The sequence below is a fragment of the Thalassophryne amazonica genome, chromosome 3 (assembly GCF_902500255.1).
Source record: "Thalassophryne amazonica chromosome 3, fThaAma1.1, whole genome shotgun sequence".
In the NCBI taxonomy this organism is placed as follows: domain Eukaryota; kingdom Metazoa; phylum Chordata; class Actinopteri; order Batrachoidiformes; family Batrachoididae; genus Thalassophryne; species Thalassophryne amazonica.
In genome coordinates, this window is record NC_047105.1 from 20,749,494 (window position 1) to 20,775,917 (window position 26,424).

At 41.0% G+C, this 26,424-nt stretch overlaps 1 protein-coding gene across 1 annotated transcript in view; it reads left to right on the forward strand.

The window, feature by feature from the left end:
- The first annotated feature begins 3,442 nt into the window (after positions 1-3,442).
- dag1 (dystroglycan 1) overlaps positions 3,443-26,424 on the forward strand; it is a 65,371-nt gene continuing 42,389 nt past the window's right edge. Inside the window, exon 1 of the mRNA XM_034165898.1 lies at positions 3,443-4,149. Within this exon, the coding sequence (XP_034021789.1) occupies positions 3,730-4,149 (420 nt within the window). The 5' untranslated portion in view covers positions 3,443-3,729. The remainder of the gene's footprint in view (positions 4,150-26,424) is intronic.

Sequence of the window (26,424 nt, forward strand, 5' to 3'; positions counted from 1 at the left end):
TTAGTGGAAAAGTAACTTTTTTTTTTCTTTTTTTTTTGCACGTTTTAGAGACCTCTTGGATGGATAGTGGAAACTGGTTGATTTGTGGACAGTTGGGAAGAGCTGCGGTTGAATTTGCATGTAGTTTGTTTGCCACTTGCTGAACACTGCATGGGATGGAATAATATTCTTTTGGTTGCTCCTATTAGGAATTGCAATTGCCACAGATAATCAGTCTCCATCTCATCCTGTCCACTGCATCTTCCTCTGTCACACCAGCCATCTGCATGTCCTTCCCCAACACATCCATAAACCTCCACTCTGGCCTCCCTCTTCTCCTCCTGTCTGGTGGCTCACTCCTCAGCACGATGAAGCACCTCTCATCTGTCTGTCTGTCCATCTCTCCATAATTAATAGAAAATGTATTTCTCATTCAGTCCTTGATGGACTTTTTTTTACGTGGTTTTGTTTGCTTCATCTAAGCATGGTTCACAATTCTTCCTTGCTGAAGTTAGACATTTTACATTTTCTTCAAGAATATGGACTTTTATGTTGAGAAATATATGAAATTCACCATAAATTGGGCATGTTTGCAAATTGCATAGTTGGAGAGAATCAAATTTACCAAAATAACGCAGCATTCAAGAAAATTTACACAGTTATAAAGATTTAGGAAGAAAATCCCCCAAAATGGTTTATGTGCTTCAGTAAACATTTCATCTGGTGCTTCAGGTTTCATTCAAAGTGTATTTATACAAAAGTGTAAATGCTAAAATAACTCTTTGAAATTTTACAGCTGTTGGTAAAGTGTTTTATTTACAGCATGTCATTTTCTTAAACTGACATGTTCCAGCTTTCACCTCATGAAATATTCGTACCATTGAAATAATGTAAAGACATTCATTATTTGTTTTATATAACGGCTAAAATAGATCATTGTCATTTGATATTTTATTAATTTATAAACAACAGAAAAGGGACTTACATTTTGGTGTTCCACTGTGACGTGTAGTCCAGTGATGCTGTGCACTGACTTTGGACTTCCATTTAAAAAAAAAAAAAAGTCTTTGTGTAGTTCCTCAGTTCAGCCAAAAATCACATCAGCGTTTCATGTTAGCAGCTCTTTATGCATCCAGACGGCTTACAGGGGAGAGAATTTTGTGTGTGTGTAGCAGCGTCAGTTAACTCAATCAAATCATCATGTTGCTGTCCCGCGCGCACCCATGCAACCGACTCGGTCCAGCTGTACCTCTTCAGTGCAGCAAAAAAAAGTCACGTCAGAAATGAGTCCAGGTTTTCTTTCTCTTCCTGCTAACAGGCAGCACAGTGGATTTGTTTTTTTTTGTGTGTGTGTGTGTGTGTGTGTGTGTGTGTGTGTGTGTGTGTGTGTGTGTGTGTGTGTGTGTGTGTGTGTGTGTATTTTACAAGAATTAGCAGTGTCAGTTAGCTCAAATTATGTCTCAGGAGAGTCGTGTCCCCGCGTGCGCACACACATGCAACCTGGTCGGCGCTTGTGCGTGCGTGAACAACAAAAAGACTATGCGTCCTCAGTCCAGCAAAAAAATAAAATAAATAAAGTCGTGTCAAAAATGAGTCCAGCTTTTGTTCTCTCTTCCTGCTAACAACCTCCAGGCAGCACAGTGGATTGGTTTTGTGTGTGCGTGCACAAGCATGCGTGGGCACGCACGTACTCGTGTACGAGCGCGCGTGTTTTGACGTGCGCGTGCACGAGTATGCATACACTAGTATGCGTGCACGCTCGCACGTGATCGTGCACGCATACTCGTGCGCACTTGTGTATGCATGATCACATGTGCGCGTGCATGTGAGAGTGCAATGGTACCAAACATATGGAACCAAATTTGCACTCTAAATGGAACCAAGCCGCACTCTGAATGCAATGCAACACAAATGGGATGAATTAATCCATGTGATGTGACATACAAAGCACCAATCAAATCACAAGGATCCACTCAGCCGTTATATAAACCCAGATGAGGTCTGGTTCCAAACTGGAATGATAGTGGATAATCATTGCATTTCAGATATTCACATTTCATGATGTAAGGTAAATATAGTGCACATTGTAGCTAATGGGTGAGCCATTTCTCACAGCCGTTAGTTGGCAGATGGTTATCAATATTTTAAAAAAAAAGAAAGAGGAGAGGCACATGTGCAAGTCAGGTGGTGGAGAATTGACGGGAAGGAGCGATGGGATGAGTGCGCTTAAGACGCGATGAAAATTAGTTATATGGACAGTAAATGGGGATGACATATTAAATGGTGTCATATTGACAGATTCTTTTGTTTAAAAGACTGAACAACAGAGAAATGACTCACTGGTACTGGTGATTAAAAAGCAAAGTTTGTTCCACAGAGGGAGCATGGCAAGGGCACGGCAGCAACAACAAAGGCTCTTTTTAAGTTGGTCACAAGCCACGTGGGAGACCCGCTGTGGACGGTGAATTCCTGCAGTGGGTGAATTCCTGCACTTTCCTCCAATGGGCATTTACTGTGGGTGGGGTGGGGGATTTTGAGGCACAATGAAGGTGTCCCTCGCTCTTTTTTTTTTTCCTTTGAGTTTTTTTTTCTTTTTATACCTCCTTTTTAACTAAAGCTTGGCCCTGAGGGGAAATTCTGCTGTTGTGACAGACGCACACAAACTTGCACAGGAGGGGATCCTGTGCTCTGTGACACGGCATCATGAATAACAAACCCCCTCCATGATGACAATAGACAAACGCTCTGCTCTGTCTCTCTGTCACACCCTTCCCACACCTACGCACACACTCATTTTGACCCCTCTCACAATAGAGATGGCACGCATTCATTAACAGCTCAGAGAAAGCCTTGACTGGTTTTAGCATTGTTGGCCAATCCAGGGTCCCACTGTATATCACCTTCACTTTCACACACTCTCTCTCTCTCATGCACCCTTAATCAATCAGTCTTTTCTCTCTCTGTTGCACCTCTTTCAGGCTGACTTGTTTCTCTGCCCCTTTTCCTTTGGTCCCTTCTTGTGCAGGTCTTAAAGTCATTGAATAACCCAACAACGTGTAATTAAAGAGAGAAAACTCTCATTGGGGGAACTGAGTGAGAGCAAGAGAGAAGCAGAAATGTGTAAGAACTAATCAGATTGTGCCACCGCATTGATAATATTGTTGCCCTCCCTCCTACTGTGATGGATCTCTATCGACAATGAAATTTACATGCCACGAATCAGTTTAAGGGGCTGAACTTATCAAGCGGATTGACTTTTGATTCAGTGGAAAGGGGTTTGAGAGTTTTTTTGTGTGTGTGTGTGTTGTGTTTTTTTTTAACGATGTGACGAGGCCGCGTATCGAGTGGTTGGAATCAGCGTCGCTGCTCTCTGAAGGCATCTCCCTAACCATGCCTTTCTCTCTTGTGTTTCCCCATACAGGTCTCAAAGGTGCTCAGCACAATGGGACTCGTAAGCCTCTGAGGGGGGGGGGGGGGGGGGTCACAAAAGACCAAGGGGAAGAGGAAGAATAAAGGCAAAGGAGGGGCAAAGGGAACGAAGGGAAAGAAAATCACAAAAGAGGAGGAAGTGGAACAGAGAGTTTCTTGACGAAGCCACAGACAGAAGAGTCGGTGGGGAAGGAGGTTTGAAAGGAGGGATTAGGTCTGTCTCTTGGGGGTGCATGCTGCCCCATCAACCCTCCCCTTCCCCCCAACTTGGACATCCTCCTATTCTTCCTGTGACAGTGACAGCCCGACAAAAGGCAAAAAATGCAGAATAAAGTAAGTGTCGGATGCCACAGAGCAAGCAGGGAACTCGACGTGAGACTATCCAGGACTAGAGCCTTGGGTCTGATTTTGCTTGTGGCCGTGGCCGGCTGGCTGCCGCCGCCCGTCTGTGCAGAGGTACAAATCGACGTGCTGGGCGAGATGGTGTTTGTGGAAAGTGATGGAGAAAGTGAAAGCATGGGTGAAAGACGGGAGCTGGAGGCCTCCATGCACTCCTCGCTCCTCCGCGACTTCCAGGAGGTGACGGCTGATATCAGGGCAATAGAGACTGCCGACACAGTGACTCAACAGGGCACGGCCACTCCGACTGTCTTCCCAGACTCTTCGGCGGTGGTGGGTCGGCTCTTCCAGATGAAGGTGCCAAATAAGATGGAGGATGTTTACCTCGGTGGTATTGTCAAGGTAAGTGTCAAGTTATTTCTTATTGTGCAGCCCTACCAGCTTTTGCTTAGCCATGGCAACAGGCACGCATACTTTCCTCTGTGTAAAATATGCATCACACTTATCACACAGTTGAAGCAAAGGGGACGAGCAGCTGCAAAGAATTAAAAGAAAACAAAAAATCTATTTTGACACAAAACTGACACAGTGTCCATGTGAAAACATGGAAAATCATATTGGACATTTAGAGTTCCTCATTTCATCAAAATGCTTTCTCTTTTTCACAGCAGCATATGCAGTTCTTGTAAACTTTGCAATTTTAAGTTGCAGTAATTGAATAAAAAGGGTCAGGTAATAAAATTTAAAGGACAGAACATCCATTAAATATAAAGTGCAGAGGTGCACAAAGTTCAGCTCAGGCTTTCAGCAGAGCTTTCACAGCCCTGGGGAAGAAGGTCTTTTTCAGTCTTTCTGTCTGTGCCCTTGTGGCTCTGAGGCTACCAAAGGGGAGGATGAGAAGAAGTCATTGTCCGGAGTGTGGGCAGTCAGATATGGTCTTTTTGGCTCATTTTTTTAAACGGGTAGAAGATGTGTTCCAGGGGTGGAAGAGTGGGATCAGTTATCTTTTGTGCAGTCTTGGTGATCTGCTGCAGACCTTTCCTCTGTGCATCTGTAGCTCAGGACACTTTCTGTGATGTACTAGTAGAAGCTGGTGAGACGTTTCTGTGGGAGCTCAGCTTTCCCGCAGGTCCGCAGGAGGAAGAGTTTCTGCTGGGCCTTCTTCACCAGCTCTCGGGTGTTCACTTCCCATATCAGGTCCTCTGAGAGAGCCCCAAGATAATTGAAACTCCTCTGATTTGAAACCGCTCTAATTTTGCTTTATATGATTAAAAGCCATCCCTCCGCCTACTCAGTAGCCCCAGGATTATCATTGTATTTTAAAATCATAGGGAAAAAATGTGATATATGCAAAGTGAAAACTGGAATATCTCACACACAACACAAATGGCAGCACATTGGATAAAACCTTCTGGCGTATCAGTCAGGTAGTGGTTTCCACATGAATGTAAGAGTTTTTCTTCTCATCATTCTTCCTGCTCACTCAGACTGTGCATGGGTGTAGCCAGGGGAGCTAGGGGATGGACACCCCCCCCCCATGTATGGGTCTACTTTTTAATACATTTTAGACATTTTTAGTATACACTCCTATTGCTACTGTTACTTAGACTGATGATAATAATAATTATGTTTTTAACAACTAAAATGTTAACTCAGCATTACTGTGTGCCTTAGTTTTGATATAGTTCGGAACTAAATGGACTTGAGCTACATAAACGTTTTTTTTTGTTTTTTTTAAAGCAGTGTCTAAGGCTAGGGCATAACTGTCTGTTTGGGGTTCTTTCTCTAAAATCAGGGCAGTTCTGTTACGGAAGCTGTACGTATGACAGTGATTAAGGGTCTTGGCAAACTCACGTGTAGGTTGTGAAGTCATTTTGGGATAGGGTAAAGCCAAAGTAAAAGGGAAAACGTACAAAAGAAGATGCTAATGGAACATGTATTATAGGACATATCTGAGTCCAGTCAACACAATTTTAAAAAAAATTGAATAAATTCTATACCAGATTATGAATCATTTCTTCCAAGTCTTTAACTTGTGTGCTCCCTGATGAAGCTGATTTAAAAAAAAAAAAAAAAAAAAAAAAAAAAAAAAAAGCCAGAGTGTGTCTTAAAAATACACAGTAGTGGGCACAGCTAACCAAAAACTTAGATTCGATAACAGATAATCAGCTAACTGAAAAATTATCTTTAAGAAAGCTAAGCCGATTAACCACCCAAAAATTTATCGGAAGCTCCAGCTAACTCTAACTGATAACTTCCAGCATTGTCTCCAGTCACTTGCAACTACTAACAAGCTGATTTTGAGTTTTAACACCACAATCGCTTCAGGTAGCATCAAAGGCGACCACAGACCCAAACAATGAGTCAGCACCTCTGTTTTTGAGCGCCCTGCCACCTGCTGGAAGCTTCTGTTTACTACATGGCTTCCAGCAGAGAAGCAGTTGAGAGGAGCAGCAAAGCTCAACTCTCTACTCAGTAACAACGTCGCCGTGAGGCGGAGGTCTTGGAAAATAAAGCAGTGCTGATTTATGGTTTTGAGTTATAAATAAAATTAATACCGATAGAATAACTCCATTTATGTAAATTCTGTCATTTGTACAAAGTTAAAATATAAATATATCTTTTAATGTTAAATAATGCACTAATTCTGAAGTTTTATAACAAACACAGACAGATGCCAAAGGGATTATGGGTAAAATGTGCCTCCGCTAACACTGATTGTTGACTCATTCATTCTACAACCCCTGGCAAAAATTATGGAATCACCGGCCTCGGAGGATGTTCATTCAGTTGTTAAAAAGCAGATCACAGACATGACACAAAACTAAAGTCATTTCAAATGGCAACTTTCTGGCTTTAAGAAACACTTTAAGAAATCAAGAAAAAAAATTGTGGCAGTCAGTAACGGTTACTTTTTTAGACCAAGCAGAGGGGAAAAAAATATGTACTCACTCAATTCTGAGGAATAAATTATGGAATCACCCTGTAAATTTTCATCCCCAAAACTAACACCTGCATCAAATCAGATCTGCTCGTTAGTCTGCATCTAAAAAGGAGTGATCACACCTTGGAGAGCTGTTGCACCAAGTGGACTGACATGAATCATGGCTCCAACACGAGAGATGTCAATTGAAACAAAGGAAAGGATTATCAAACTCTTAAAAGAGGGTAAATCATCACGCAATGTTGCAAAAGATGTTGGTTGTTGTCAACTGTGTCTAAACTCTGGACCAAATACAAACATGGGAAGGTTGTTAAAGGCAAACATACTGGTAGACCAAGGAAGACATCAAAGCGTCAAGACAGAAAACTTAAAGCAGTATGTCTCAAAAATTGAAAATGCACAACAAAACAAATGAGGAACGAATGGGAGGAAACTGGAGTCAACGTCTGTGACCGAACTGTAAGAAACCGCCTAAAGGAAATGGGATTTACATACAGAAAAGCTAAACGAAAGCCATCATTAACACCTAAACAGAAAAAAACAAGGTTACAATGGGCTAAGGAAAAGCAATCGTGGACTGTGGATGACTGGATGAATGTCATATTCAGTGATGAATCTCGAATCTGCATTGGGCAAGGTGATGATGCTGGAACTTTTGTTTGGTGCCGTTCCAATGAGATTTATAAAGATGACTGCCTGAAGAGAACATGTAAATTTCCACAGTCATTGATGATATGGGGCTGCATGTCAGGTAAAGGCACTGGGGAGATGGCTGTCATTAAATCATCAATAAATGCACAAGTTTACGTTGATATTTTGGACACTTTCTTATCCCATCAATTGAAAGGATGTTTGAGGATGATGAAATCATTTTTCAAGATGATAATGCATCTTGCCATAGAGCAAAAATTGTGAAAACATTCCTTGCAAAAAGACACATAGGGTCAATGTCATGGCCTGCAAATAGTCCGGATCTTAATCCAATTGAAAATCTTTGGAAGTTGAAGAAAATGGTCCATGACAAGGCTCCAACCTGCAAAGCTGATCTGGCAACAGCAATCAGAGAAAGTTGGAGCCAGATTGATGAAGAGTACTGTTTGTCACTCATCAAGTCCATGCCTCAGAGACTGCAAGCTGTTATAAAAGCCAGAGGTGGTGCAACAAAATACTAGTGATGTGTTGGAGCGTTCTTTTGTTTTTCATGATTCCATAATTTTTTCCTCAGAATTGAGTGATTCCATATTGTTTTCCCTCTGCTTGGTCTAAAAAAGTAACCGTTACTGACTGCCACAATTTTTTTTCCTGATTTCTTATAGTGTTTCTTAAAGCCAGAAAGTTGCCATTTGAAATGACTTTAGTTTTGTGTCATGTCTGTGATCTGCTTTTTTTCTACAAAATTTAAAAAAAAAAAAAAAAAGGCATTTGCAAAAAAAAAAGCCAAGATGTAATTAGATAACGTCTGATATAACCGTGTCAAAATAAATAGAACACTGCCATCTACTGGTGCCCAGATGCTCAGTACTTGGGGCGAATGCTGCCATGAACACTACTGGCCAGTAGATGGCAGTAGAGACCGTGAAAACTTACCAAAACAAAATTCCAGGTAATCTATGTCTGCTACATTTAAGATGCGTGGAATTTAATAAACGCAAACTGAATTTCAGACACACACACATATATATACATATATATATATATATATATATATTCTGGAACAAAGATGACAGACAGTGTTTGACATAAGCAGGATTCTAAAGAGCAAACAGGAATCGATTGCAATGGTTCCAATTGAAAATAATGGAGAAGCAACCTGGGCTTTTTCTGGCATTTTTACATAAAACAAACACAGTAACAATGCCTATAAACCCAGAGAATATATTCACAAGAGTTTTAGGCACAATTGGCTTCATGTATCAACGTTGCACACTTGTGGCGTAAATTTCCGGTGTAAATTTGACATGTATCAAGCAGTGCGCACCTGCCCAGTTCCGGCCTACGCCTGACGTGACCTTGATAAATGCGGTGGGTGAAAACAATCGTAATTATAATAAACACACCCATAAATATTCAGACTCCGCTTCAGACACACCCTTATTTTACGACATGGAAGCCAGGTAGACGGCAAAGAAAAAGAACTCCACCAATCACGACGTGTGCATATAGAGCGTCAAAAGCGACCGTCGTATCAATTGTTTTGTAGTATAATCAAAAAAGTGTTACAGTGGTCCCTCATTTATCGCGGGAGTTACGTTCTAAAAATAGCCCGTAATACGCGAAACCGCGACGTAGTCACCGTTATTTTTTACAATTATTATAGACGTTTCAAAGCTGTAAAACCCCTGTAAAACCACTTTATACACTTTCTCAATCAGGCATGAACATTTTCTCACTTTTCTCTCATGTGTAAACACTCTCAAAGTAGAAAAATAAGACCAAACTGTTTTCAGGCCCAAACATTTGTTTGAGAAATAAAAATAGAACGTTTTCCTATAAATAATTATGATGGCTTTTAGAACTAACGAATTTAATTTTATCAATCAATGTACGAGGTCGGACACATAACAAATTATTAATAGTGACTGACCAGTATTTCACAGATCGCGCCTCTTCGTCCTGACTCCGCGCCTTTTTCCACTCACACCTGGCTGCAGGTGTCTGTTTCCGAGTGACAAACACAGTTATGAGTAGTTGTTGGCGCTCTTTTTTTCTTCTGGGCGAGAAGATTCTTATAAACAGACACGCAGAACACAAAACACTGTATAAAAAAAAAAAAAAAAAAAGCGTGCAAAATTGGACTAAAAACAGCGAGGCCGCAAAAGGTGAACCGCGTTATAGTGAGGGACCACTGTATTCTCTTTTCACATGTCAATAATTCTTGACATGTGGATATTTGCTCACTCAGTTAATAAGACACGCCTAATTTTTCAGATTTCTTTACTTTTAAAATGTATTTCTTTATTTATTTTATTGTAACAAACGAATGGAGAAAACAAAACCTGATTGCAGCACGGGCGAAGGGCATGACAACACTACAGTTGTAATTATCAATTTCATTGTCTAAAACGATCACACCACATAAAGTTAAGCTCAGCGCTGCTCTGGCTCCAGGCTCGAAGTCTGGAGTAAAAGGTGAGCGGCGCTTTCTTGGCGGTCAGTGCTGTGGCCACGGATCGTGCTCGATAGACCAGCAATCCCGCAAAGGCGGGATTTGTATTGATTATTATGTAGTATAATCAGGAAAGTGTTATTTATGTAACATATGCATTGATTTGTATAATGGCACTGTTTATCATGTTGATAATTTTCATTTTTATGTGGATTCCAGCGCTGGTTCATTTTGGTGTATAATTTATGCCACCTCTCGACCTGGTGTATATTTTCAGCGCAGCGTACGCCAACGACCGCATTGATAAATGCCAAGTAGCACAGCCGTTTTGGCGTACACCCCATATACGCTCAAATGTCGCCGTACGCACGTTGATAGATGAGGCCCAGTATATAAAGAGTTTAATGCTGTTGTCTGTGTGGAGCCTGATCAGAGCATCTCAAATGCATTTCTTCTGTCGTGAATGTACTGAGATTACCCATAATGCACTGGTCACAGCATGACCACACTAAAACCTTCAAAATTAGTGCATTACTTTAAAACTAAAACATATATCTGACATTTTCACTTTGTAAAACTTCAGACGTGATGTTAATTTAAATAACTTGTCCGAAATTAGTTTGGTTAAAATTTTAACCATAAGTTAAAACTGTATGCCTCTGGATGACTTGGGTGATATTGCCAGCGTGTCAGTATGGGGTCAAAATAAATGAGCTTTTTTCTTTTCTGTGACCAGCTGTCCTTTGCTTGTAAAGGATAGAGCGGTTTCGTCTGGAACCAGCGCTCCTCTTTTTGCAGAAGATAGAACTGCACATCTACTATAAAACATTTAACTGGTAGGTACACAACTGATTTTGGACTTCATAAACATTTGTTACTGTTAAGCTTTGTTTACCACATCTGCAAAAATATGTTAGCGGTCTAAAAATGATCGGACCAAACTTATCGGAAGATAATGGGTCTGATGATGGTTTTCAAAGTTATCTGAAAAGCTTATCTAATAATGAAAACATTGTCTTTGATAATTAGCGGTTAGCGGATTAGTGGAACTGTGCCCACCACCGAAAATGCAAGACAAATCCACAGCCATTTTGATCCAAAATTGTGACGTTACTTTGGGGACCAACTTTTACCTGCCTGCTTGGACCTTTGCCAGTATGCACAATCAGTCCGGGTTGCTTTCTATATACAAATGTATAATGGCTTTAATGTGGCTTTTAAGTCAAACTATTGTGTTTTGCCATCATATTTCTGTTGTCGCCCCCTCTTGTAAGCTGGCGGTGTATCCAGAAAAACAAAATATCAAATACATCTAAATAAGACTAGATAAGCACAAACAAAGTAGTACATACCCTGAAAGACAGCTGCATCCTCCTGACTTTACACCAAGCACACAGCAGTCGTGTACAATATTGTTCTACTGTCTGGTGCTGGTACAGTTCCACACTGCTCCTTATGTAAGCAGTTGTTTTGTTGCGAGTTCCACATGATGGTCAGTAAACATTCAGTAAGCATAGGCACGTTTGTATTACTTGATTCCTCCACAGTCAGTGATCCTTTTTAAGCATACATATTGCTAACATGATGAAGGGCTGAGAGCCGTTCCAAGTCTTGTGTTTACATTGCAGCTTCCCTGTTAAGATTGCAAACAGTGCTGTTACCTGCCATCACTTTTTCTCTGACTCTTCGCGGTCACGCTTATAAGCACACGGATACACTTGTGCGGCTTTCTCTGCGAGACTCAGCGGCTCCTGGCATAGGTTAGTGTAGCATGCGTGAGAAGGCATTTCGTCTTAGTGATGGCGACACAGCGCAGCCCTTTCCATGCTTTGGGAGAGGCAACATGCTTTATTACAGTTCTTCTGGCCACAAAAATGGAAGATCCAACTGTTTTTGAAGCCCATTTCCAATACTATGCTCAAGTGCATTTCTCCAATTTTTAGGGGTGGCACGGACACAATGCTTCCACTTTTTCCCCTCAGTATTTTATGCTTGGGAAAACTGCACACATTGGGCCTCATGTATCAACGTTGCGTACGGCGATATTTGAGCGTATATGGGGTGTACGCCAAAACGGCTGCGCTACTTGGCATTTATCAATGTGGTCGTTGGCATACGCTGCACTGAAAATATACACCAGGTCAAGAGGTGGCGTAAATTATACACCAAAATGAACCAGCGCTGGAATCCACATAAAAATGAAGATGATCAACATGATAAACAGTGCCATTATACAAATCAATGCATATGTTACATAAATAACACTTTCCTGATTATACTACATAATAATCAATACAAATCCCGCCTTTGCGGGATTTTTATGGAGCACGATCCGTGGTCACAGCGCTGCTCGCCTTTTCTCCAGACTTCGAGCTTGGAGCCAGAGCAGCGCTGAGCTTAACTTCATGTGGTGTGATCGTGTTAGACTATGAAATTGATAACTGTAGTTTCGTCATTCCCTTAATTCGCCCGTGCTGCAACCAGGTTTTGTCGTCTCCATTCGGTTGTCACAATAAAATAAATACAGAAATACACACGGAAACACACACCTGCTGCAGCGAGATGTGAGTGGGAAAAGGTGCGGCGTCAGGACGCAGAGGCCCGATCTGTGAAATAGTGGTCAGTCACTATTAATAATTTCTTATGTGTCCGACCTCGTTTGTTCATCGTTAAAATTAATTTGTTAGTTCTAAATGCCATCATAATTATTTATAGGAAAACGTTCTATTTTTATTTCTCAAACAAATGTTTGGGACTGAAAACAGTTTGGTATTATTTTCCTACTAAGGTTTGAACTTTGAGAGTGTTTACACAAGAGAGAAAAGTGAGAAAATGTTCATGCCTGATTGAGAAAGTGTATAAACTGTGTAGTGAGGGGTTTTACAGCCTTGAAACATCTATAATAATTGTAAAAAATAATGCTGACTACGTCGCGGTTTCGCGTATTACGGGCTATTTTTTAGAATGTAACTCCAGCGATTAATGAGGTACCACTGTGACACTTTATTTATTATATACTACAAAACAATTAATACGACAGCCGCTTTTGACGCTCTATTGGCACACGTCGTGATTGGTGGAGTTCTTTTTCATTGCCGTCTACCCTGCTTCCATGTCGTAAAATGAGGGTGTGTCTGAAGCAGAGTCTGAATATTTATGGGCGTGTTTATTATAATTACAATTGTTTCCACCTGCCGCATTTATCAAGATCTCGTCAGGCGTACGCCAGAAATGGGCAGGTGCGCATTGCTTGATACATGTCACGGCGACTTTGGTGTATTTCAGGTTTACGCCGTAAATTTACGCCACAAATGCGCAACATTGATACATGAGGCCCATTATATAGCCATCACGACTGGTGTTGCAGGAGCCTCCCACAACACACCTGTTCACCATTTTGACATATCTCGGGGCATATGGCACCAAAAATAAAATGCAATACACCAATCTTTTCATAACTCTTTATGTATTTTGAATAGTTAACTCATTTGCCATTTCATGTCCCAAAGATATGCCCTTTAAGCAGTGTAATTAAAGTACTAATTAACTGGGTTATACGAGTACACCAACACCACACACTGCAACTTATGCAGATGTATGTACAGTCATATGTATCAAGTATCTGACGTCCAGCTATACCTATCGTGTCATATTGAGTTTTGAGAAACAATAGAGTCCTAGTCAGAATAAAGACTTTTTTGTTATTCAGCATGTTAAAGTCTAGTGTGTTAATGTGCATGTATATTACAGCTGTCTTTTGTGAATGAACTGTGACTTATTTAATGAATAATTTGAAGATATGTTCCAGCCTAAATGATTCAGCCAGAGATTCTTTGACAGTGAAGTTATTCTTCAGATGACTGTGGTCACTTGCAGTTGTGCAGTAAAGGTTTCTTCAGATATCATCTCGCTCCAAAGAACAAACTCTTGATACAACTTCATGAAATATGTTGCTGACTTATGAAGATGCAGAAGCTTAATAAATAAGCAGTTACAATAGACTGTGGGGTGCTAGTGGCCGTGGAAATATTTCATCCTAAACGAGGAGTTTGACTTCAGATAAACCTGAAGAACAATCAGAAATGAGCCATTTACCCCCAAAAAATGGGTCACTGAAATGATCAAAGTGTGATTCATTGCCCAGAAGCAGACCCAAAGCAAATTATATGTGAAACCATTCACAGGAAGATGCCCTTTTTAATTGAGCTGCATTTTCCACAGTGGCCAATTTTATGTAATATATGTTCTATTATCTGCATTGGAGGCTTTAGCTGCATTCTCACCAGTGTCCCCTGCTTCATTATGCATCCTCATCTGTATTTCCATCTGCTGTTCTACTGCCTCTGACCGATCCTGTGTTATCCTGGGTATTCATCAACCTTTCCGTTCTTTGCTCTTCATTTGTTTTCTCTCCCTCCTTTCAAACGTGCATCCTTTAATGCCTCCTCAGACAGATTAATGCATCCCTTTCTTTGGCCTTCCCACCGCTGTTTAGAAATACCAAATAAAATTTAACAAATCTTTGGTATTGGGCCATTTATTGATCAAATGGTCAACCTATTTAAATCAAATCCTAAATTATTTTGAATGTGTTCAGTAGGGATGTCCTGATCCGATTGAGTTATCGGTGTCAAAGTGCCAGTGGAATGACTGGGTAGGCAGTGCTGCCACCGGGTTCACCACAGGCCCGCATTAAATCATCACTTTTCTTCAACAGGTCTATTTTATTCACGCAGATCATCAACAGCATGCGTCAGTAATGCTCTGTTTTACAGTGTGGTGCAGACACGGGGATAACAGTCAGTGTGCCCACAGTGCAAGTTTCAAAAATATTTATGCTTTCCTTTGATTCAAATGTACAGTGGTCCCTCGCTATAGCGCAGTTCACCTTTCGTGGATTTTTTTTTCGTGCAATTTTGCATGCTTTTTTTTTTTTTTTTAACAGCGCATTGTGTTCTGCGTCCTTATCAGGCGGGCTGGTCGCGGCACCGGTCGGCATCACTGCAATTGCTCTCACTGCCTCTGATGCGCTTACTGAGTCTGCAGGCTCGATAAATGCAGCAGCGGGCCAATCCACCCCCCTGTCTGCTGTGCGGAGCTGCGCCAAATCTGGCAACAGGTCCAGAGACTACGCTCGCTGTTTTGATGCGGATGTTGACCGCAGCCGCAGAGCTCCGTGGCCACCGAGAGAGGACTTGGATTCTTTGCGGGTCCCGCATCCTTACCTCCGGAGGCAGTGAGCGAAGGGAGAGTTCTGCGTGTGTCTGTTTATAATCTTCTCGCCCAGAAGAAAGTGTGTTCACACTGGAGAGAAAAGTGAGAAAATGTTGATGCCTGAGAAAAGTGTATAAAGTTTGTAGTGAGGGGTTTTACAGCCTTAAAACATCTATAATAATTGCAAAAAATAGTGCTGACTACTTTGCGGATTTCGTTTACTGTGGGTTATTTTTAGAATGTAACCTCCGCGATAAAGGAGGGACCACAATTTTGTTTTTAATCGATTGTGTCTTTGATATATCTTCTTTCCAGTCAATCAGAGAACACTTCCCACAAAAGCTTTAGCTTTTATTCTCATCATTAGCTTTTATTCTCATCTTGTCTCTGTTGCTCCTGCTCACAGAGGCAGTGCAGGTGTGTAGCCTGAGGGGTGGGAACACCCTCCTCTAAATAAACGTCCATTTCTGAAGACATTTTTTAATAATGATAATAGTGAATGTTCATTTTCTATATCTGCTTAAGTTAATCAAGGGTAACGGTGTGGCTGGAGCCTATCCCAGCAGTCGTAGGGCAAAAGAGAGGGCACACCCTGGACAGGCTGCCAGTCTATTGCAGGGCCACATGTAGGCAGACAAGCCCATGCACACACACCTACGGTCAATTTAGAGTCACCAGTTCACCTAAGCTGCATGCCTTTGGAAGTGGGGGCGGGGGCCCACGTGAACGCTGGGAGAATAAGTAAACTCCACACAGAATGGACCAGGCGGGAAGTGATCCCACAACCTGCTTACAGTGAAGCAGGTTGTGTGAAGCTAATAGCCCAATTTCATAGACTTAAGAGTGTGTATATCATGAATGCTTGGTCTTGGATTTGTGAGAATCTACTGAATCTACTGGGACCTTGTTTCCCATGTAACAGTAAGAAATATACTCAAAACCTGGATTAATCTTTTTAGTCACATAGCAGTACTATTATTCTGAACATTACTGTCTGTCTGTCTGTCTGTCTGTCTGTCTTATAATAAATTTGCTTACTTAATTTTAAAAAAGAAATGAATAAAACTTTGAGGAGCATCTTGAAATGAAAGTGTTCTGGGATTGAATAAAAAGGAAAAAATCTGATGTGGACATCTCTAGCATTTAATAATTGCTCAATAAACCAGTAACTGTCAAGAAGTTGTTCAGCTTCATCAGGTGTTAATCTTTTGAACTTCAGTTATATGGTTACTTTAAGGCAATGCATTATTTCCATACTTACTTCCTCCCCTCTTTCCATCTCTGTATCCATTCCTCATCACGGGTGTATCTTTCACTCAGTGCTTCAGGGTAAGTGCTTAATATTGTATACTTCATTTTACTCATTTCCCTTTTTCTATCTTCATTCCTCTAACTTCCTGTCACATCCCTCTCAGCTTGTCTGTCCTTCCTGTTTTTCATCCAGCCTGCTGTCCCTTTTCCTCCTCTTCTTCTTTTTACCTTAACTGCCCTCTTTCCGGATTATTCACATTTACTTTCTGTTTGCTAAGGATTATCACAGTTTTTCTGGGCCTCCCTAGAAACAGCCCCCCATTTGTACCAAAAAAAAAAAAGGCTGAGTCCCCCCCCCCCCCCCCCCCCAAAAAAAAATAAAGAGGGAAACATAAATGACATAGGTGCCCCCCCATTCTCCTTGGTTCATCCAAAATTTTACCTTCATAATTCGTTTTGATTGTCAAGTTAGTGTCTTATTATGACTTTATTTAATTTTTTTGAACTTTTAATTTTTATAACATGGGAGCAGACAAAACCTCGGGCACCCCCTGTGCTCTTTGGGAACCAGGAGACTCGAGAATGAATGTTCTTTAGTCATTTTTTTTATATATGTCACAGCTGGGGACATGATAGATAGCGAGAGAGAAAGAAGCCATTGTCCTTTGCACTTTCAATAGTTATTATCTTCTTCATATGAGGTAATTTGCTCCACAGCATTTGACATAGTGATTTAACTGTGGTGAGGGACACGGACAATGGTGTTGTTTGGTTTGCTACATGGTGATCAAGACAGGGTTGGGTTTTTTTTTTGGGGGGGGGGGGGGGGGGGGTGGTAGTCTAGTGTCATTTTGCTCCATTGTCTAAAATGTCATCTAAAAAGAGCTGTTTTTGAAATGGTATGTACACAAAATCCCATAAATTAACCTGATTTATTTGATTGTTATTATATCAAGTCTTTCTGTGTGCATCTACAGTAGTGTTCAGAATAATAGTAGTGCTATGTGACTAAAAAGATTAATCCAGGTTTTGAGTATATTTATTATTGTTACATGGGAAACAAGGTACCAGTAGATTTTGTAGATTCTCACAAGACCAAACATTCATGATATGCACACTCTTAAGGCTATGAAATTGGGCTATTATTAAAAAAAAAAAGTAGAAAAGGGGGTGTTCACAATAATAGTAGTGTGGCATTCAGTCAGTGAGTTGGTCAATTTTGTGGAAAAAACAGGTGTGAATCAGGTGTCCCCTATTTAAGGATGAAGCCAGCACCTGTTGAACATGCTTTTCTCTTTGAAGGCCTGAGGAAAATGGGACGTTCAAGACATTGTTCAGAAGAACAGCATAGTTAGATTAAAAAGTTGATTGGAAAGGGGAAAACATATACGCAGGTGCAAAATATTATAGGCTGTTCATCTACAATGATTTCCAATGCTTTAAAATGGATAAAAAACCAGAGACACGTGGAAGAAAACAGAAAACAACCATTAAAATGGATAGAAGAATAACCAGAATGGCAAAGGCTCACCCATTGAACAGCTCCAGGATGATCAAAGACAGTCTGGAGTTACCTGTAAGTGCTGTGACAGTTAGAAGATGCCTGTGTGAAGCTAATTTATTTGCAAGAATCCCCCGCAAAGTCCCTCTGTTAAATAAAAGACATGTGCAGAAGAGGGTACAATTTTCCAAAGAACACATCAACTGGCCTAAAGAGAAATGGAGGAATATTTTGTGGACTGATGAGAGTAAAATTGTTCTTTTTGGGTCCAAGGGCCACTGACAGTTTGTGAGACGACCCCCAAACTCTGAATTCAAGCCACAGTTCACACTGAAGACAGTGAAGCATGGTGGTGCAAGCATCATGATAAGGGCATGTTTCTCCTACTGTGGTGTTGGGCCTATATATCACATACCAGGTATCATGGATCAGTTTGGATATGTCAAAATACTTGAAGAGGTCATGTTGCCTTATGCTGAAGAGGACATGCACTTGAAATGGGTGTTTCAACAAGACAATGACCCCAAGCACACTAGTAAACAAGCAAAATCTTGGTTCTAGACCAACACAATTAATGCCTCGCAGATGTGAAGAAATCATGAAAAATTGTGGTTATACAACTAAATACTAGTTTAGTGATTCACAGGATTGCTTAAAAAAAAGCAGTTTGAACATAATAGTTTTGAGTTTGTAGCATCAACAGCAGATGCTACTATTATTGTGAACACCCCTTTTTCTACTTTTTTTTTTTTTTTTTTTACTAATAGCCCAATTTCATAGCCTTAAGAGTGTGCATGTCATGAATGCTTGGTCTTGTTGGATTTGTGAGAATCTACTGAATCTACTTGTACCTTGTTTCCCATGTAACAATAAGAAATATACTCAAAACCTGGATTAATCGTTTTACTCACATAGCACTACTATTATTCTGAACACTACTGTACGTAGTGTTTCAAGGTCTTCAGCTCCATCAGTGCCACTTTTTGTAGTGTTTTATATTCTGCAGGAACAAAATGGTTAAATTTAGTTCCAGTTAAATGCCTTTAAAAAAAAAAAAAAACAAAAAAAAAACGGGTGCAACATTTTTACTACTGCTAAAATATTGAGTGTACACAGACATGGAAATGGATTGGATGCTGTTACTATAGTAAAATACTTGAATTGTCCCCAATATTGACATTCCATATGGGCACTGGGTATCTCCACAGCTTTCATTCGGTGTTTCGCAGTTGTAAATCTCGCGCCGTCTGGCAGTCCGTGACTCATGCGAGAGGTCGGTTTCAGCAGAACTCCGGTGTCAGGAGCTCAGGACTCAGTGTAAACGCATCTCATGAAGTATGGACAATAAGACAACATTAGGGCACAGCAGAAGTCCATCACAGGTGCTACACCTCCTCTACATAACCCTCTCAAACTTGGGAGAATGTATAATCATCGTAATCACACAGCTTGGGACTCCGACGAGGGCGGTCGCATCTCCTCCACTCTCCCTATCTCTCTGCTTTTAACCTTCAAGTCCCTACTTCATCAGACTTGTGAATTCCTCAAAACTATATTGGATTCTGTATCTATTGGACTACTATTGGATTAACCATGGAATTGATCAGCTGGTCTCTGAATGCTATTGACACCATTTTTTCTACAAGAAGGTCAGGACCGGGGGATCCTGCCTGCCCAGATGGAACGTATCCTGCGGGCTATGTCCTCGACTCCTGGAGTTCCTGGAATGTGGCATGCCTGGTGCCTTTCTCTGTGGAGGACATGGAGGATTTATTCATTTTTTGTCTTATGGTAGCAGGGCTGGTATGTTTTGGCTTGGTACGTTTTGGCTTATGTGCTGCCCTGATCTACCGGAAAATTGGCAAGATGGCGGCATCAAGAACCACGGCCCCTCGCTTGTCCATCATGATTATCGAGGTCGGCAAGGCAGTGCATTCTCAGACTGCATTGACTCTTGAACTTAGACCCAAATTGGATGACACCTTGGAGCTGATGCGTGCCTTGCAGTTGAAGCTGAAGGTTTCGGAGGACGGTGAATATCCTTAATTCAAAGTTAGGAATATTGTTAATTTATAATTGGGATTTTGCTGAGTCAGTGGATCTATAAAAAAAAGTGTTTTTCACTGCTCGGCTGCAACATTACAGGCATCAAGGTCAGTTGCCCTCTGTTTATCTCCAGAGGAATTTATCCAGTCTCTGGTGAGACTATTTGGCTCCATTCTTATCTCAACCCACAAGGACAATAAACTGATAGACTTACACATGGACCAAAGCATGCTCCTGCCTCTCCTCTTACCACTCTCTGCCCCTCCCTCCCTGCGGCAGGCCTTGTCCCCTCTCAAGCTCATCTGGCGGCGCGACTTACAGTTGCAGCGGCCTTCACCCACTTTGCCTCAATTCGGATGACGGACTGCTTCAAGTTTAGTGCACATAAACAATGTCAAATGTATATGTGTTGTCTTTAATTTTGATGTGTGCCATTATTACGGTAAACAAGTAATAATTGTGGATTAATTGCTGTATCTTGTGTCTGAGGTAATTGGAGTGTAGACATAATTGCCCTTTTTTGGGATCAATAAAGTTGTCTGAAGTCTAATCACCTGTGAACTCGCTAAATTAACAGCATCCACATCCTTGCTTTGCCATTGGTTACATACGCTGTGAGACAGCGGAACTCTGCTGGCGCCGCGGTGCATTCTGGGAAGTGCAGGCGGCCACCAGGGGCATTAAGAGAAACGCTGAAACACCACATTTCATGTTTTTTCTCTCATCTCTTTCTGTCAGTTGTCTTTCAGTTTTTCATATTTTAACTCTTAAAATTTCTCTTCATTAATTCTGTCTCTGGTTCCAACTTTTGCTCCTTCATTCGACCCTGTCAAATCTAGCTCAATCATATCACTGTGATCTCATTGTAATAAGCACCATGGAAACATATTTGTAATCTTCTCTTCAAAGAATATCCATGAAAGTCAAACTGCAAAGCCACATTAGCCAGGCTGGTTATTACAATATTTGCAAACAAAACATTGAAAGTTTTATCCCATCTGGCAGCAAGTTGATTGTATTTCCACTTGGCAGTTGTCATATTGTTAGGAACTGCTTTTTCATTTTTCATTAATGTTTTTTGCAGTTTACAGACGACTGAACAAATCCATTTGGAGAATTTAGCTGATTGGCTCTGACTTGATGGCACACAGCGGGTGCTGTGCGTATTCACTGTGGGAATTTCAGGGGATTTAATGTATATTTTATGTGATGGTTGATATAAAAGTCATTGGGCCTTTCTTATCGAAGCTTTTGGAGATTTAAATAAAACACGGCGTAGAGTTGAGCTTGTATAATGGAGCAAGGGCGTAGGTTTGGTCTCAGCTTTGATAGGGACAATACCACCCCCCCGGCCCCCCTGCCCACCACCACCACCCCCTAACCCACTCATACCATTAGACGCACAAGTACAGCATAATACATAACATATGACGACATAATGCTGAATAATTTAACACTTTATTTACATTATTAAGTGTGTAGGCAAACAAACAAATAGCTTAAATAACAAAACTGCACCCAAGATCACAAATCTATTCTATAGGCCTACACCTGAGAGAACAAGACAACAAAAAAAAAATACTTGTGGACCTAACAAAAAAAGTTTTTGCAACCAAGATGTATAATCTATTCTCTTCATCAATAATGCAGTTATAGGTATCTGGCAACCTAATTTGCCAAAAAAAAAAAAAAAAAAAAAAGGGCTTTCCAATGATATATGGTGTATTACGGTAAACGGTAAAACACGGAAGCTTCACACTAGTGCGTCGCTGATTCTCATTACCGTAAGTTCTCATGTAAGCCCTCACTCTGAAAAATTTCAACACTGACAGCAAGCCAAGAACCCGTGCTTTCCAACAGTATGCTATATGTTGCATATATTACGGTAAAGTGCGTTCGGTGACTTTTGAAAACGAGGGAAAAGTATGAAAAAGAGTGCAAAAGTGACAGAAAAGTACAGAGACAGACAGCAAACATAAATGTAGTAATTTTTGAGGAAAAGGCAGGGTGTTAGTGTCATTTGTGAAGGTGTGTGTGCGTGTTTGTGTGGGTGTGCAGTTTATTTTAAGTGTGGCGCACAGCTTTGTTCGCAAGCCCCCCCGCCCTTCTTGTTTTTCTGCACCGGAGCCACCCATCCTCTGCGCTCCTGGACCTCCCACTTTACAAATTAAGCACTGACTGCCACCACGAGATGCGCTTTGTTTACGTTCATGTGAGAAGAACGTGAGCCAATGAAATTGCAACATGGGTAACCCTGTCACTCTGGCAAGTCGAAAACACAAAACGTGACGACTAAAATTTAGTATCGAGTTCGCAAAAAAATATTGAATGATTTTGTTATATCAAAAAATGCTAAATATTGGTAGGGACTATTTTGCCATCCCAAAATATTGGTTGTGACTTGTCCCTATGGTCCATATGCAAACCTATGCCCCTGTAATGGAGCCATTATTTAGAGTGTCTCTTCTTCTGTTTCTAGATCTGTTCTTTCTGTTTCACATCCACTACATTCTTTTCAACTCCTTTTGACATCCTTCTCATTTATTGTCCATCTGTGTGATACTGCAACTCAAAAGCCTCCGGCCCCCCCAAATCAGATTCATTTGTTGATTATTTTCACAGGTGATAATTTAGGCTATAAAACCTAAATGAATAAGACAAATGCCAGTCAGTTTCTGAGAGCCTCTTCAAATTATTTGTCAACAATCCAGGTACATTATGAGTGTTGGCTGAATGGTTCTATTTCCAACGCTGTCATTTCAGTAACAAGCATGATATTGAAGTGAAACTGGTATGAGAATAAGCATTTAAGAGCCAATGTTTTTAAAGTTCCGGCAGGTTTACATTAGTGTGTGATTCAAGCCGACTCAGATTTCAACTAAACTTGGCTCAGAGATGGAACCTACTAAGAAATGAACTTCCCCAAAATTTAGCAACTGAAAACCAAACAGTGACCATGCCAGTTCAAGGCAAAAACACACAAAAACTGATATTTCATTCAATTCCCATCTTTCAAGTGGTGTAACATTCAGCACCACCAAGTCCCCAAGCTAGTTTAACTATCAAATGACATAGGGAGGCAAACTCTTTCATCTTATACTCGTATACATATTTGGTTGGGGGATCGATGGCGCTGACTATAGGGGGCGCTCAAAGTCTGGTCATTTTGCGAAATTGGCTGTATTTAAAGGCCCATAACCCTCTGCATCAAGACCCTGACCACCAGTGACCTGATTTTAAAGGGGTATCAAATAAATAAAAGAGGAGTCTCCAAAATTCTGCCAGCTGTTATATAAATTAGAGATGTTAGTTTATCCACTCCTGCAAATTTCATTAAAAAAGGCTGATGGTGCGGGCTAAACTTCCTCAAAATTGGGAACATAATCCTCTGTGCCATCAAGACCCCGACCAGATTTCAATGGTATCAACAAATATAGGCCCTACTATGAAATGCAGCTGAAAAAACATTGGGGTCTTGGTGGCGCTGGCCACCAGGAGGCGCCAAAGTTCTCGACTTGCCCAATTTTGAGGAAGTTTAGCACCACCTGGTGCAAATTGATGACTCAGTCTGTATTTGTCAACCCTGTGATGGACTGGTGGCCTGTCCACGCTGTACCTTTCCTCATGCCCAAGGAATGGAATGGAATGCTTTTTATTGTCATTATACACAATGTACAACGAAATTAAAAGACAACTCCCGTAGTGCAAAGGTGTAAAAGTAAATATAAAAAATATAAATATAAAATGCTGGGATAGGTTCCAGTCATGACCCTTAATTGGAATAAGTGTGTTGAGAAAATGGATGAATGTAAAATAGATTTTAAAACCTAGGGTTAATCCATTTTAAAATAACTTTATACCACTCTACACTGATGTAGACCTCTCCTTTGTATGACAAACTACTGGGAGATGCAGTTTTACACACCTGGTTTGCTAACTCTTTTCACCATGTTCTTTGCAGTCAAGTCTAGGGTTATGAAAAATATATTAGCAGGAACACTTTACTTTAAAAAGACAAAATTTTACACACAAAAACAAGGAAGATTTGGTGTATTATTCTTATAAATGTACTTTATGTTCAGCACAGTCTTGGGAAGTTTATTATTGAACATTAATAAACTTTTCTTCTGCAAGCCTCCCGTCCTGGACACCAGGATGAACTCCCAAAATTCCCTCTATATTTGTGTTGTCAATTGTGTCGGTAGCATGGCCCAAGCAGAGGGTCACCCCTTTGTGTATGGTCTGCTTGAGGTTTTCATCAGAGGGAGCTTTTCATTAAAGCTGTCGCTTGTGTGTTTGCTCTTGGTAAGGTTAGACCTTAGTACTTAGTACTTGTCCTGCTGCTCTGGTGCAGACATCTGATTTCCCTAAAAACAGTTGCAGTCAGTTTGGTTGAAACCTTGTTGGTTTAAAGCTGCCTGAAACCAATTAAAGAGCCAGTATGTAGTTAAAAGCAGTTAAAATATTTTCCCATCATTTTAAAAGCATGTTAAACCATCATGTCATCATTATCCAACATTTATTTATTTGATTTCTTTCCAAAACTTTTGATTTGGTTTGCTAATGACCAGCTAATCAGTTAATCAACCAGTGATTGTAGAACTTCAGATGCCTTATTGCTCCGTTACCTTTCTTCCTCCCTCTGCCCTCTCCAGCCTGCTGCTCATTTTGCTGTCAACCTTTCTGTCACCATTTCCACCTCTTTCCATGTCCTGTGTGTGTTTTTTGTCACATAGGCCAAAGTTGTTCTTCCAAACCTGATTATATCTGTCACAGAGAAGCAAGGGGCTCCTATTAGAGCCAATATGAACTGACAGCATGGAGAAGGTAGCCAAAAACACAAGTGAAGAGAAAGGAGACAAAAGGAGGCCTGGAAGCAGGGTGGTGCAGAGCAAAGAGGACATAGATATGCAAGAGATGCATAAAATGACCTTGAAGGAGGATGGAAGCGTGCAGAGAGAGTTTAGAAAAGTTTAGAGATGCGCTGTGTCTTGATTGGAATCGGGTTATGGACGCGAGCCTTCCTTTGATTGTGGACTGTCAAAATTGTGCCACTTCAGGAGGGTTTGTTTACTCTCCCACGCCATTTCTACTTTCAGCACCCCTTTAGCCACTCCCCCAACTTCTGCTCTTTCTTCCATTACAAATTTCAACACTCGTCCTTTCATCTGCATTCCATCCCCTTCTCCCCTCAGAATTCACAAAGGTCGGCACTCAAGGTTGTGGAGCAAAAGGCCGAATCGATTCTTGTGCTTGCTGTTGCACTCATACTAATAGGCTTTTCTTTTTTTGTAATAAAAACAAAAGCTGCCAGAGGTCCATGACAACCTACCTGTCTAACTCACCTTTTCAGGAGCAGTGGGTCCAGTTGGGCTTCCACCTCAAAGGACAGAATTGTTCTATGGAGGTCACATGGGAGATTTGACAACCTGAAAAAAAAAAGAACAGATGATTCCTTACGCAGAATATATAGTATTCCACGTAGTAGTATATATTATATGACAGAGGACTTTCATTTCTGGATCAGATCAACTTGATGTTTTTTGAAGTTAGCAAGAACGGGCAAGGATAGGATATCTGTAATTCAAATCTGGATGCTGACATCTTTTAAACTTCACCTGCCGTTTTCTCACCCGTTGTTGGACAAGCCTTGTTCACTCATATGGCAGTAAAACTTTTCTGATTCTGGTTCTGATTCTGATACCGTTAAACCGGTTATTGGCCCATGTCTACCACACACACACAAAACAAATCTGCTGCGCTGTCTGGAGGCTGTTAGCAGGAAGTTAGAATGAAAAGCTGGACAAATTTCTGACGTGATTTTTTTTTTTTTTTTTTTTTTTTTTTCCGCTGCACTGAGGATGTACACAGTCGTTTTTTTTTTTTCTTTTTGTAGTACACATGCACACAAGCACCAACCCAGTTGTGTGAGTGCGCGCACATGCGCAGGACGACGCAAGCGAGACGGCGATTTGATTGAGCTAACTGATGGTGCTAATTCTTCTAACACACACACAAAATCCACTCCGCTGTAAGCCATCTGGATGCATGAAGAGCTGCTCAGATGAAAAGCTGATGTGATTTTTGGCTGGGCCGAGGAACGACACAGCCTTTTTTTTATGGAAGTCCGAAGTGAGTGCACAACATCACCGAACTACATGTCACAATTTGAACTTTAGCAGCAGTGGAACACCAAAATGTAAGTCCCTTTTCTGAAAGAGAAGACCCTTCAGAAGGACAAGCATCTCTGCAACAATCCACCAATCAGGCCTGAATAGTAAATTCTCTGGTCAGGTAAGACAAAGATTGAACTCTTTGTCGTGAATGCCAGGTGTCATGTTTGGAGGAAACCAGGTACCATCCCTACAGTGAAGCATGGTGGTGGCAACATCATGCTGTGGGGATGTTTTTCAGTGGCAGGAACTGGGAGACTAGTCAGGATTGAGGGGAAAGAAGAATGCAGAAATGCACAGAGACATCCTGGATGAAAACCTGCTCCAGAGCGCTCTTGAACTCAGACTGGGGTGACTGTTGATCTTTCATCAGGACAATGACCCAGTACACAGCCAAAATATCAAAGGAGTGGCTTCAGGACAACTCTGTGAATGTCCTTGA